We start from the raw sequence: 15578 nt of genomic DNA on the forward strand, positions 1-15578 counted from the left end.
GTCGTACGCGACTCCCGTGGTTGCTGGTACGGTCCCACTGGAGATCGGAACGTTAATTCTGATTCCTCCTTCGGGTATCAGGGGTGGGATGATCGGACCACCGCTTGCTGGTAAGCCTGCTGTTGTCACGACCACTCCCGGCGGTGGTGGTTCTTCTCTTCCATCCATTCCGTCTTCAAAACCAAGATTAAAACTTATATTAGAAACGAATGTCGTTCCCACAGACGGCGCCAAATGATGGTTTTGATGATCGTCTTTGTCACTATTGTCGCTGAGCTCCCACCTGCTAAGATCAACAGGTCAGAAAGATTCGAGCCGGTGTTGGCTCGAACACCCTCCGATGCCTAAGTCAGTCTCTGATGAGGTCTCAGTGAGAGTAATGATGAGAAGTGAATATGAGAGTTACCTGGCTTAGGCTTCGTCTATATATATATTGCATAGTCTTTGTATCCTAATAGGATTGTTTCTCTATTAGTCTCAGTTATCTCTTTGAGATTCGCCTCTATCCCTGATCTTAAGGGATTTCGGTGTTATCTTGATATCTTCAGCTGTTATAGCTGCGTACTGGGTCAGGGACCTGAATAGATCAGTCTCTGGGTCCATATTCAGGGCCGTTGTAGTGAGTCTTGTCCCTTGTTCTGGTCCTTTATCCATCAGGCCACGACACGGACAGATATTGGGACCTCAAAAGAGAAATAGAGCAACTAATCCAGTCTGGACTCTTGAAGAAGTTTGTCAACGACAGACCCGGAGACAAAAGAAAAGGGGAGTCAACAGAAAAGGAGGAACAAAACAAGAAGCAGAAAGAGGTCGCAGGCGTAGTAAACGTGATAGAAGGAGGAGAGCCCTACAGCAATAATCAGAAAAAGAAAAGGAACAGAAGAGGGTCGGCCACGGTGTTCGCAATTGAAAGAGAAGTAATCCTAGAGATATCGTTGGGACCAGACGATGGACATCATGTGAAGGGACCACACAATGACGCGTTGGTGATAGAAGCCATAATCAGAAATCACCTAGTAAAACGGATACTGGTAGATGAAGGCAGTTCTGTGAACTTATTAACCTTGGAGGCATTCAAAGAGATGAAAGGCTCAGCAACAGACCTGCGGAAGTCCTCAGTCCCACTAGTAGGCCTGGGAGGAGCACCAATACGTCCGGAAGGAACAGTAAGTTTATATGTAGAGTTGGGAAATAGAAGTGAAGGGCCAGTCAAAAAGATGCATGCTCAGTTTAATGTAGTAGACCTTCCACTGGCCTACAACAGCATACTGGGTAGACCATTCTTATACCAGTCGGGAGAAGTGACTAGCATCAGGCTGCTGACCCTGAAAATGCCAACGTCATCTGGGATAGTAGTGGTCAGAGGAGACCAGGAGATGGCCAAGGAATGCTGCTTGGTAACAACAAAGGAAGATGAGAGTTTGACTATTGAGGCGTTCCCAGGAGACGCAGTAGAAGAGGAGGAGTCACAAGGAGTAGAACCAGTAGGCGTCATGAAAGAACTTCACCTAACTGAGACCAAGATGGTCAAAGTAGGCACAGATGTACCAGAAAAGGTAGCACAGGAAATAACAGAGATACTGAAAAAGAACGTGGAGTCTTTTGCCACTGAACCAACGGAGATCGTGGGAATCGATCCCAAAGTAGCGTCGCACAAGCTGAACGTGATCCCAGGGAGCGTACCCAAAGTCCAAAAGAAGAGGAGATTCACTGAGGAGAGGCAGAAGATAATCGCAGACGAAGTAAACATATTGGAGGCAGCAGATTTTATCCGCGAAGTTTTCTACCCTGAATGGGTGGCAAACGTCGTCCTAGTAAAGAAGGCAAACGGGAAGTACAGGATGTGTGTCGATTTCACAGACTTGAACAAGGCTTGCCCAAAGGACAGCTACCTGCTCCCCAACATAGACCAGTTAATGGACTCAACAGCCTGCTATCTCCTATATAGCTTAGTAGACGCAGCGCAAGGGTATCATCAAATACCGATGGAGGAGAAGGATCAAGAGAAAACTTCATTCGTCACAGACCGAGGGACGTACTGTTACAAAGTCATGCCGTTTGGATTAAAGAACGCAGGAGCCACCTATCAACGTCTGGTCAACTTTATGTTCCAAGACCAGCTGGGGAGGAAGGTAGAGGCCTACGTGGATGACATAATTGTGAAAAGCCTAACAGCAGAGGAACATGCCCAGGACTTAGAAGAAACCTTCAAAGTCCTGAATAAGTTCGGAATGAAACTCAACCCGGCAAAATGTGCTTTCGGTGTTAAAGCAGGGAAATTCCTAGGCTATCTGATCAGCCAACGAGGAATAGAAGCAAACCCAGAAAAGATCCAAGCAGTGATAGATATGAAGGCCCCCCAGAGCGTGAGGGACGTACAGAAGCTGAATGGCAGAGTCACGGCACTGGGACGTTTCATTTCTTCCTCAGCCAAAAAATGCCTGCCGTTTTTCAAACAACTCCGGAACATGAAGAAATTCAAATGGGATGAGGATTGCCAAGTCGCATTCGAAGAATTGAAGTCATTCTTGACTAACCCGCCCCTACTGAGTAGGCCCGTAGCCGGGGAGAACCTGTACCTGTACTTATCGGTAGGGAGAGAGACTATCGCCTCAGTACTAGTACGGGAGGAAGAGGAGGAGCAACGGCCGATATACTACATAAGCAGAACGCTAAAAGGGGTAGAGCTCAATTACCCAACCATAGACAAACTTGCACTTGCCGTCGTCATAACCACCAAAAAGCTCAAACCGTATTTCCAAGGACACACAGTCATAGTGCGCACAAACCAGCCTTTGAGGAAAGCATTGTACCGACCTGAGACTTCAGGACGATTTGTCAGTTGGTCGGTACAACTGGGAGAGCACGACATCAGGTACGAACCAAGGACCACCTTGAAAGCCCAGGCACTCGCGGATTTCGTGGCAGAGATGACAGAGAAACCGTGTGACTCAGCAACCGAGGAGTTGACATGGAACCTATTCGTAGACGGAGCCTCCAGTGACCAAGGAGCTGGAGCAGGTGTAGTCCTATTAGGACCTCACAAAATCGCAATTGAGTATGCAGTACACCTAAGCTTCAAGGCTACCAACAATGTGGCAGGTACAAATATGTTTTATTCATTTCTCAGGCAAATATTTCTGCCATATGCTAACAATGTAGCAGAATATGAGGCCCTCTTAACAGGACTCGAAATCGCAATTGAAGTAAAGGCGGAAAAGTTAAAAATCCACAGTGATTCCCAACTAGTCACTAGCCAGGTGCTGGGACAATTCCAGACCAAGGACCAAAACATGGCGAAATACATGGCAAGAGCAAAGGAACAACTCAAGAAGATCGAAAAGAACGGAGGACAATGGGAAATCATACCCATCCCCAGAGAAGAGAACACCAGAGCAGATGCAATAGCCAAGGCAGCCGCGGTGAAAAGCCAGCTATACGTATCACTCCAAATGAAGGAGGAGCGGTTAACACCAACAGTAGAGGAGCAGCAGGTGTTGCCAGTCGCAGTCCTTGATCCATGGATGCAACCCATAGTGGCATATTTAGCGGACGGAGTCCTACCTGAAGGACGTACCGAAGCGGCTAAGCTAGTTTGAATTTCCTCCGTTTACTCACTAATAGAGGGAGCACTGTACCGGACCTCAGTCACACACCCATGGTCTAAATGCATATCATTAGAAGAAGGAAGCTACGTCCTTCGGGAAATCCATGAAGGAGAATGTGGAGCTCATGAGGGCGCAGTAATTCTATACAGAAAATCAATGTTACAGGGATTTTATTGGCCCACGATGAAAAAAGACGCTGAAGAAATGGTCACGAAGTGCGATAAATGCCAGAAATTTGGGTCGCTCATCAGAACCCCAGCCGCTCACCAGTCAACTATTGGAAGCCCTTGGCCCTTCATGATCTGGGGAGTAGACATACTGGGATCTTTTGTCCCAGCAAGAGGACAGGTAAAGTTTATAATCGTCGCAGTCGACCATTTCACCAAGTGGATAGAGGTACAACCCATGAGCACAATTACAAGTAAGAAAATCCAGAAGTGGTTATCAAACGAAGTCATGAGCAGGTATTTGGTATTTTTCATTTTTTCCTTTAGTCAAAAGCAAAACAAAACCACACATTAACATGTCACAGGTTCGGCACTCCACATGCCCTAGTCACAGACAACGGGAAGCAATTTGACTGCGCCAGCTTCAGAGATTTCTGCACTGAGCTAGGAATTCTCTTAAAATTCTCCTCAGTAGCACACCCGCAAACCAACGGACTAACAGAAGTCACCAACCGCACCATCCTTTCTGGAATAAAGAAGAGGCTAGGAGACTTAAAAGGGAGATGGATTGATGAGCTTTATCATGTGGTCTGGGCCTATCGAACCACCACCAGAAAAGCAACAGGGGAAACCCCATTTTGCCTCACGTATGGCACCGAAGCTGTTCTCCCAGTAGAACTTGGAATGCCAACCTTACGAGTTCAGGTCTTAGACGAAGATCGCAACGAGGAGTCCCTGAGGCTATGCCTGGACCTCCTCGAAGAAAGAAGACTGCAGGTAGCAATCCGAGCTGAGGCATATCGCAGACAGATGACCAAGTATCACAACGCCCAAGTCAAAGAAAGAAAATTCGAAGAAGGAGACTTAGTCCTGAAAAAGGCAGAAATTGGAAGAGGAGCCGCCGGAGTTGGAAAATTAGAGGCCAACTGGGACGGTCCATATCGCGTAGTAGCAGTAGTCGGCAAGGGCGCATACAAAATAGCTCACCTAGATGGGACTCCATTACCTCAGACTTGGAATGTTGAAAATCCGAAGCTATACCTTCAGTAAAAGATGTAACCACCATTCATGAATAAAGTTACTTCTTTTCTTCTTACTTTATTTAAATTTATTCATTTATGTCAACCATATGAGTAGAACCAGTAGTATGACGAAGACACAGGACGCAGCTACACATGTTCATATAAAAAGAAAGAGGAACGCCATCAAAGTATATGACACAACAAGACGACTCTGCAACCAGTCGCCAACACTTGAAATACGAAAATACAAATTGTTCGGTTAATCAAAAGAAGGGAGTCTACTATAAAGACTCCCCAACTACGTACAAAAGCTACCTAACAAGTAGCAAGAAAAGAAACAAAACGGCCAAATACACGGCCTATACATCTTCCTCTGGCAGGGTCGCTCCCTCCTTTGGACCAACCGCATCTCCTACGGGAAGCAAAATGTCAATTGGGTCCACGTCACCCGGCCCTTGGTCTGAGGCATTAGCTTCAACATCGGGGGTCAACTCAGTAGATGGCACAGCCACCTCAGTCCCAGCAAGAACTTCAGAAGAAGGCGTCACTTCCTTCTTCTCAGCACCTTTGACATTCTCCTCGGATCCGATCGCATCAATAGCCCCATCATTAACTGCATCCGACGGAAGAATAGGAGAAACACTCCGCCCCGCTTTCTTCGCAGCCACCTTGGCCGCAACACGCTGACCCAGCGCACGAAGATCAATGGACAAAAACTTACTTATATCATACTCCGGGTAATCTGCACGCACAATTTTAATGACGGTAGAGCAGAAATCAGTCAAACACCCACTTACGTACACATTAGCATCCTGTTTGCTACTTCTCTGCTCCTGCAACAACTTATCATAGGACAGCCTCAATTCCATCAGAGCATTCTCACGATCAGAGACCTTTTTCTCCATAATTTTCAGGCGATCAGCAGCCGTCTGACTCAGCTTGGATAACCTGACCTTCTCCGCAGCCGCAGTAGCCCGAAGGGAAGCCATTTCCTTTTCATGCTTGTGACTCAAGGAGACCATCTCATCTCGGTGACGACGCATCAAAGCATTCCCTTGCAAAAGCTGACAGAACACAGTACAAATAAACAACTAAACAAACGTAAAACTCATTGTTGCGACGAGACACGAAGAACAGTTGGCTAAGGAGACCTAGAGAAGGGACTAAGCCCCGTTCGTGAGACAACTCAACGAAGCAACAAAGAGTTCTAATGGCGTTAGGGTGAATTTGAACCAGAGGAACTTGATAATCTACAATAAAGGTTTTGATCAGAGGATCCAAAGGAAAGCGCAAGCCACAACGCAACTGCTCCTTATAAACGATAACCTTGCCGTCACCGACGAAGGTGTTAGCAGCAACTCGAGAACCGCAGACGGAAAGAGAATAGCTAAGAGGAATACCATACTCTTCACGGAATTCAGCCAAAGTCTCCTTATCAACATTGGAGGTAAAAGTATCAAGAGAATTCTTATACTCTACAGCCGTACCAGATGAGGGAAGAGAGACAGAAGACCTAGTCCGAGGCATTGAATCAATTACACTACCAATAAAGCAGATGAAAGAAATTTACCTGATAAAAGGAGGAAGGAAACACCCAAAGATTGGAGGAAATGAAGCCGAAGCAAGAGCAGATCAGAGGAGGAAGAAGGAGCAGTTGAAAGAGAAAAAGGAAATTTGAAAAGAGCATTTAAAGAAACAACTAGAGAACCGTTAAGCGGTTACCTGCGTGAAACGTGGCGACAGGCGGAAGTCCAGGGGATTTCAAATGATTACAATTTTGAAATTTTAAAAATTAAACCAGCTGCATAAGCGCCCAAGTAAAAACAACGGGTTGGGCCTAGGTAGCTCTTTCTAAAGCAAGTAAGCCGAAAACCAAGCCCAACAAAGTAACGGCCCCAACTAGCAGTCACACAAATAAGCATAAATACTTGACAAAACTGTTTTTCAGGAGGGACTAATGATGGATAAAGGACCAGAACAAGGGACAAGACTCACTACAACGGCCCTGAATATGGACCCAGAGACCGATCTATTCAGGTCCCTGACCCAGTACGCAGCTATAACAGCTGAAGATATTAAGATAACACCGAAATCCCTTAAGATCAGGGATAGAGGCGAATCTCAAAGAGATAACTGAGACTAATAGAGAAACAATCCTATTAGGATACAAAGACTATGCAATATATATATAGACGAAGCCTAAGCCAGGTAACTCTCATATATTCACTTCTCATCATTACTCTCACTGAGACCTCATCAGAGACTGACTTAGGCATCGGAGGGTGTTCGAGCCAACACCGGCTCGAATCCTTCTAACCTGTTGATCTTAGCAGGTGGGAGCTCAGCGACAATAGTGACAAAGACGATCATCAAAACCATCAGTTATCAAGATTGTGCGTTCAGATTACCCGGAGTATGATATAAACAAGATTTTGTCTATCGACCTTCGCGCGCTGGATCAGCGTGTTGCGGCTAAGGTGGCTGCGAAGAAAGCGGGGCTAACTGTTTCACCCGTTCTACCATCAGATGTGGTCAATGATGGGGTCACTGACGCAATAGAGTCCGAGGAGAATATTTAGGTTGCTGATGAGATGGAATTAACGCCTTCTTCTGAATTTTCTACTGTGAATGAGGCAGTCATATCTCCCACTGGGCCTATCTCTGGGACTAAGGCCAGCGTGCCAGACAAGGGGCTGGGTGACATGGAGCCAGTTGATACTTCACTTCCCGCAGGAGATGTGATTGGTCAAAGGAGGGAGCGACCCTTCCAGAGGAAAATATGTAGGCCATGTGTTTGGCCGTTTTGGTTTTTGTTTCCTGCTACGTGCTAGGTAGCATTATGTATGTACTTTGGGAGTCTTTTACGGTAGATTCCCTTCTTTTGGGTTACTGAACAATTTCTATCTTGTATGTTCAAGTATTGGTGACTTTTCTTTTTTATTGGTTGTTGAGTCTTCTGATTGCGTCATATGTTTACGTCGCTATTGGTATTTCGATTAAGTGTTCGACTTCGTCCTGTGTCACCGTCATATACTAGCGTATATCTTCGGTGTGATGTTTATAAGTACTAAAAATAAAAATAAAATAAATGGAGAAAAAGAGGTAACTTTATTCATGAATGGCGGTTACATCTTTTACTGAAGGTATATCTTCAGATTTTCAACATTCCACGTCCGGGGTAATGGAGTTCCATCTAGGTGAGCTATCATGTATGCTCCCTTTCCTACTACTGCTGCCACTCGGTATGGCCCGTCCTAGTTGGCTTCAAGCTTTCCAACCCCGGCGGCCCCTCTGCCAATTTCTGATTTCTTTAGGACTAAGTCTCCTTCTTCAAATTTTCTTTCTTTGACTCGGGCGTTGTGATACTTAGTCATCTGTCTGCGATAGGCTTTGGCTCGGACTGCTACTTGATGCCTTCTTTCTTCAAGGAGGTCCAGGCATAGCCTTAGTGACTCCTCGTTGCGGTCTTTGTCTATGACTTGGACCCGTAGGGTGGGCATCCCAATTTCTATCGGGAGAACTGCTTCTGTTCGTACGTGAGTCAAAATGGTGTTTCCCCTGTTGCCTTTCTGGGGGTGGTTCGATAAGCCCAGATCACATGATAGAGCTCATCAATTTATCTTCCTTTTAAGTCTCCTAGCCTCTTCTTTATTCCAGAAAGGATGGTGTGATTTGTGACTTCTGTTAGTCCATTGGTTTGCGGGTGTGCGACAGAGGAGAATTTCAGGATAATTCCTAGCTCAGTGCAGAAATCCCTGAAGCTGGCGCAGTCAAACTGCTTCCCGTTGTCTGTGACTAAGGCGTGTGAAGTGCCAAACCTGTGACATGTTAGTGTGTGGTTTTGTCTCGTTTTTAGCCAAATTTAATATAAATACAAAAATACATGCTCATGACTTCATTCGATAACCACTTCTGGATTTTCCGACTCGTTATAGTGCTCATGGGCTGTACCTCTATCCATTTGGTGAAATGGTCGACTGCTACTACTATAAACTTCACCTGTCCTCTAGCTGGGACAAAAGGTCCCAATATGTCTACTCCCCATATCATGAAAGGCCAAGGGCTTCCAATAGTTGATTGGTGGATGGCTGGGGTTCTGATGAGTGGCCCAAACCTTTGACACTTGTCGCATTTCTTAACCATCTCTTCAGCATCTCTCTTCATGGTGGGCCAATAGAAGCCTTGTAGCATTGCTTTTCTGTATAAAGTGACCGCGCCTTCATGAGCTCCACATTCTCCTTCATGGATTTCTCTAAGAACATAGCTTCCTTCTTCCAGTGATATGCATTTGGACCATGGGTGTGTGATTGAGGTCCGATACAGCACTCCTTCTACCAAGGAGTATACAGAGGAAATTCAAACCAGCTTAGCAGCCTCGGTGCACCCTTCAGGTAACACTCCGTCTGCCAAGTATGCTACTATGGGTAGCATCCATGGATCAAGTACTGCGACTGGTAACATCTGCTTCTCTTCTACAGTTGGTGTCGTTCGGTCTTCTTTCATCTAGAGTGACACATATAGTTGGCTTTTCAGTGCGGCGGCTTTAGCTATTGCGTCTGCTCTAGTGTTCTCTTCCCTGGGGATGGGTATTATCTCCCATTGTCCTCCGTTCTTTTCAATCTTTTTGAGTTGTTCCTTTGCTTTCGCCATGTACTTTGCCATGTTCCTGTCCTTTGTCTAGAATTGTCCCAGAACTTGGCTAGTGACCAGTTGGGATTCGCTATGAATTCTCAACTTCTCCGCTTTTACTTCTATTGCTATGTCGAGTCCTGTTAAGAGGGCCTCATATTCTGCTACATTGCTAGGACAAAATAGTGATATTTGTTTGAAAAATGAACAAAAACGTGTTTGTACATGCTACATTGTTGGTAGCCTTGAAACTCAGGTGCACTGCGTATTCTATTGTGATTTTGTTAGGTCCTAATAAGACTATGCCTGCTCCGGCCCCTTGCTCACTGGAGGCTCCATCTACAAACAGGTTTTATGTCAATTCTTCGGTGACTAAGTTAGATGGCTTCTCCGTCATCTCTGCTATGAAGTCGGCGAGTTCTTGAGCCTTCAAGGTGGTCCTTGGTTCGTATCTAATATCGTGTTCTCCCAACTGCACCGACCAGTTGACCAATCGTCCTGAGGTTTCTGGTCTATGGAAAGCTTTCCTCAAGGGCTGATTCGTGCGTACTATGATTGTGTGTCCTTGGAAATATGGCTTGAGCTTTTTGGTGGTTACTACCACGGCGAGTGCAAGTTTTTCGATGGTTGGGTAGTTGAGCTCCGCCCCCTTCAGCGTCCTGCTTATGTAATAGATTGGCCTTTGCTCTTCCTCTTCTTCTCGCACAAGTACTGAGGCGATAGTCTCTCTCCCTACCGATAAGTACAGGTACAAGGTCTCTCCGGCTATAGGTCCACTCAGTAGGGGCGGATTAGTCAAGAATGATTTCAGTTCCTCAAATGCGTTTTGACAATCTTCGTCCCATTTGAATTTCTTCATGTTCCTGAGTTGTTTGAAGAACGGTAGGCATTTCTTGGCTGAGGATGAATTGAAGCGTCCCAGTGCCGTGACTCTGCCATTCAACTTCTGCACGTCCCTCACACTCTGGGGGGCCTTCATGTTTATCACTGCTTGAATCTTTTCTGGGTTTGCCTCTATTCCTCGCTGGCTAATCAGATAGCCTAGGAATTTTCCTGCCTTTACTCTAAAAATGCATTTCGCTGGGTTAAGCTTCATTCCGAATTTATTCAAAACGTTGAAAGTTTCTTCTAAGTCTCGTGCGTGCTCCTCTGGTGTCAAACTTTTCACAATTATGTCGTCAACATAAGCCTCTACGTTCCTCCCCAACTGGTCTTGGAACATGAAGTTGACTAGGAGTTGATAGGTAGCTCCTGCATTCTTTAGTCTGAATGGCATGACTTTGTAACAGTATGTGCCTCGGTCTGTGACGAATGAAGTCTTCTCTTGATCTTTTCCTTCCATCGGTATTTGGTGATACCCCCGCGCTGCGTCTATGAAGCTGTATAGGAGGTAGCAGGCTGTTGAGTCTACTAACTGGTCTATGTTGGGGAGCGGGTAGCTATCCTTTGGCGGGCCTTATTCAAATCCATGAAGTCAACACACATCCTGTACTTTCCGTTTGCCTTTTTTACTAGGACCACATTTGCCACCCATTCTGGATAAAAAAACTTCACGGATGAAGCCCGCTGCTTCCAATACGTTCACCTCGTCTGCAATTATCTTCTGCCTCTCTTCAGTGAATCTCCTCTTCTTCTGGACTTTGGGTGTGCTCCCTGGAATTACATTCAGCTTGTGTGACGCTAATCTGGGATCAATCCCCACTATTTCCGTTGGTTATGTGGCAAAAGACTCTACGTTCTTCTTTAGTATCTCTGTTATCTCCTAGACTATCTCTTCTGGTATGTCTGTGCCTACCTTGACTGTCTTAGTTTCGGTTAGACAAAGTTCCTTCATAACGCCTACTGGTTCTGCTCCCTGGGACTCTTCCTCTTCCACTACGTCTCCTGGGAATGCCTCAATGATCAAGCTTTCATCTTCTTTTGTCGTTACCATGCAACATTCTTTAGCCATTTCCTGGTTTCCTCTGACAACTACTATTCCTTCTGACGTTGGCATCTTCAGAGTCACCAGTCTAATACTAGTCACTGCTCCTGACTGGTATAAGAAAGGTCTGCCTAGTATGCTGTTGTATGCTAGGGGAAGGTCTACTACGTTAAACTGAGCATGCATCTTCTTAACTGGCCCTTCATTTTTGTATCCCAACTCTACGTATAAGCTTACCGTCCCCTCTGGTCGTATTGGTGTTCCTCCGAGTCCCACAAGTGGGACTGAGGATTTCCGCAGGTCTGTTGCTGAGCCGTTCATTTCTTTGAATGCTTCCAAGGTTAATAAGTTCACGGAACTGCCTTCATCCACCAGTATTCGTTTTACAAGGTGATTTCTGATCACGGCCTCTATCACTAGCGCGTCGTTGTGCGGTCCTCTTACGTGTTGTCCATCGTCTGGTCCAAATGACACCTCCGGAATTACTTCTCTTTCGATTGCGAACACAGTGGCTGATCCTCTTCTATTCCTTTTCTTTTTCTGAGTGTTGTTGTAGGGCTCCCCTCCTTCTATCACGTGTACTACGCCTGCGACTTCTTTTTGTTTTTTATTTTGCTCTTCTTTTTCTATTGGCTCCCCCTTCCTTTTCTCTCATGGTCTGTCATTGACAAACTTCTTCAAAAGTCCAGATTGGATCAGCTGCTCTATCTCTCTCTTCAGGTCCCAGCACCTATCCGTGTCATGACCGTAGCCTTAATGGAAACGACAATATTTTCTTTTGTCTCTCTGGATGTCGGGGTCCATTTTCCGTGGTGTGTTGAACATCACTCTATTCTGCTTCATCCAGCTGAGTATGTAGACTGGTGCTTTATTTAATGGAGTGAAATCATAGGGTCTTTGCCCTGTGCCATACCGCTGAGTCCTTGGCCTATCCTCTTCCTTTTTTCCTCGGTACCTGGAGTTGTCCTGCTTGGTGTGTTCATGTTGTTTTGTTAGAGTCCTTTGAGCTTCGTCTAATTCCACATATTTATGAGCGATCAGCATTAAGTCTTGGAAAGTGGTCGATTTTTTCATTAGGATCTTGTCCTGGAGTTCTTCAAACTTCGTTCCCATTTTCATTGCTTCAATGGCTGTGTCGTGATTCAAGTTTTTGATCTGAACTGGTTCTTTGTTGAATCTTTCGACGAAATTCTTGAGGGTCTCCTTCTCTCCCTGCTTGCACTTCCTTAGGTCGTTGGAGCTCTTTTGCATAGGAATATTAGTCCTGAACCTCGCTTTGAACGATGATGCTAAGTCGGAGTAAGAACTTATCGACCCTACTTTGAGACATGAGTACCATTTTTGTGCTGATGCCTTTAGTGTCGCAGGGAACACTCGACAGAGCATGGGGTCTGTCACATCCTGTAGCATCATGATCGTTTTGAACTTCGAGATGTGGCTCTTCGGATCTCCTGTTCCATCAAAAGGCTCAAAGGTTGGTAATTTAAACCTTGAAGGAAACCTTACCGACTGTATCTCTGAGTTGAGTGGGGAGTCTTCGTCCTCCCGCTCGTCCTCTGCTCCCTTGTCTTCTCTCTGGTACTCCTTCATGGCGTTTTTGATTTTTTCGTTGATATTGTTCCTTTCTTCTGCTCCGTTCCTCCGGTTGGATGAGTGGCTTTCGGCGTCTTTGCTGTGTTTTCCAGACATCTTTGTTCCCATGGATTTATCGTCATCACATGGATTCGTCCACTATTCTGTGCTGCTGCGTCTGCGACCTTTCCTGGAGTTGTCTTATTCCCAAGGAGCGGGGCAGTCCCTGTTCCTTTGTTCAGAGCGTCGTTCTCCTTCTGAGGTACTGGTTCAGATTGTCCCCTTCTGGGTACGTCTCCTCCTCCTTTCTCTCTCGTGACTAGAGGATTCCGCCTGCGTCTTGTCTCTGCGTCAATTCCCTTGTTCTGTTTTTCTGCATACTTTTCCTGATCTCTCGTCAGCCCTATCAAGTGGTCTTGGAAGTCATTGATGCTTTTTATTACTGCCTCATGATAGAGAGGTGGCATAGGCACCCCCTGGGGCACATATGGGGGTATCTGCGTTGTAGACGTCACTGTTCCTTCCGTGTCTAGAGAAGGGAAAGGAATGGGCTGGACGGGTCGCGGATACCCTGGTTGGTTAGGCTGACTCCATGTATAGTAACCTGGATACCATCCTCCTGCTGGTTGCTGGTAGGTCATAGGCGGTTGATACTGCGGAGTATAATATCCCCACGGCGAGGTTGTGTTCCTCGGTGGGTGTGTTCCATAAGTGCTTCTCGTCATAGGCGGTGGTGTGATGTCGTACGCGACTCCAGTGGTTGTTGGTACGGCTCTAATGGAGATCGGAACAGTTACCCTGATCCCTCTGTCGGGTGCCAGGGGTGGGAGGATCGGACCGCCGCTTGCTGGTAAGCCTGTCGTTGTCACGACCACTCCCGGCGGTGGTGGTTCTTCTCTTTCACTCATTTCGTCTTCAAAACCAAGATTAAAACTTATATCAGAAACGAATATCGTTCCCACAGACGGCGCCAAATGATGGTTTTGATGATCGTCCTTGTCACTGTTGTCGCTGAGCTCCCACCTGTCAAGATCAACAAGTTAGAAGGATTCGAGCCGGTGTTGGCTCGAACACCCTCTGATGCCTAAGTCAGTCTCCAATGGGGTCTCAGTGAGAGTAATAATAAGAAGTGAATATGAATCTTACCTGGCTTAGGCCTCTCCTATATATACATTTTATGGTCTTTGTATCATAGTATGATTGTTTCTCTGTTGGTTTCGGTTATCTCTTTGTTGAGATTTGCCTCTATCCCTGATCTCAAGGGATTTCGGCGTTATCTATACCAGCAGTTATAGTTGCGTACTGGGTCAGGGACATAGCTAGATCGGTCTCTGGGGTTATGCCCAAAGTCGTTGTTGTGAGTCTTGTCCTTTGTTCTGGTCCTTTATCCATCAATAACATCTCATGCAAGCAAATCGTATACATGCGATGTATTGATAATAATACTAATAAGGTATGAAAATAACTTTTATAACGATAATAATACGCGAAAGTAAATTTTCCGCTCACATTGACAGATTTCCGAATAATAATAATAATAAGATCCCATGAATTTCCATGTGTCGTGGATCCATTAGCTATTCCCGCTTGTCAACGTGGTAGCTTATCGATTCGTTAGTTACTTATCCGAATTACATGTACGTTTAATTCATAAACGTAAACTTAGTATCAAAAACCCTAAGTTATAAACTTAGGTTAATATAATCGTTTTTCAAATACGATTCTTAACTTTGATAGTATTTTAATACTTAGTCGAGATATTCGCTATATTTCTAATTCATTGATTCTTAAACTTAGGTTCCTTATATCTCGAAACCCTAGTCGAACACGTTATGTTCGATATCCAAATTTCTCGTTTTCGGGGTCCGTATTTCCTTTTCAATGTCCGACATTCTCAAAGTCGGAAACTAGGTATAAACGGGGCAAAAATGCCTTTAAACGACTTAGTCGTTGGTTGTGCGAGCGCACAAGAGGATGTGTGCGTTCGCACAACCGTGTGTGCGTTCGCACACTAAAGTGTGCGCTCCTGAAAAAAATCAGAGTGAGGGGGTCAGTATTTTGGGAAATACTGAGTGAGTTTGCATTTACAAAATAGTATTATGATTATAAATCACATAGACAGAAAAATATACATTGAATAACCCAAGTATCCAATTAACAAACCATATACAAGATAATTTAACCAAATATATAATCCAATCAGGACCTTAATCCTATCATGACCTAAGATTTCATTTCATAATTATCATATTTAATCTCACCCGCCTGACATCGATAGTAAAGCCAACCGATGTACCTGATACGCCTGACATCGATAGCGAAGCCAACCGATGTGTCTAATACGCCTACCATCGGTAGCGAAGCCAACCGATGTGTCTAATACGCCTGACATCGATAGCGAAGCCAACCGTTGTGTCTAATTCAAATCGCACAAACTAATCTCACATTCATACAAACCATAAATATCACCACAAAGTTCACAGTATAATAATACGTTCAAACTCATAATAACACACTCAGCAATAGAATAATTAAACAATCAACAATTTTCTCAAAATAGCAGTAAAGCAAACAACTTATAACAATAATACACGAATGTAAATAGCAAACTCACTAAGTATTTCCCAAAATACTGACCCCTCACTCTGATGTTTTT

General features: G+C 45.1%; 1 protein-coding gene across 1 annotated transcript; it reads left to right on the forward strand.

The window, feature by feature from the left end:
• The first annotated feature begins 237 nt into the window (after nt 1–237).
• LOC126672383 (uncharacterized) lies at nt 238–3599 on the forward strand. Its single transcript, XM_050366333.1, has 3 exons — nt 238–299; nt 459–568; nt 658–3599. The coding sequence occupies exons 1-3, from the start codon at nt 238–240 to the stop codon at nt 3597–3599; spliced, it is 3114 nt and encodes a 1037-aa protein (XP_050222290.1).
• The last annotated feature ends 11979 nt before the right edge of the window (nt 3600–15578 follow it).

The sequence above is a fragment of the Mercurialis annua genome, linkage group LG3, assembly GCF_937616625.2.
Source record: "Mercurialis annua linkage group LG3, ddMerAnnu1.2, whole genome shotgun sequence".
NCBI lineage: Eukaryota > Viridiplantae > Streptophyta > Magnoliopsida > Malpighiales > Euphorbiaceae > Mercurialis > Mercurialis annua.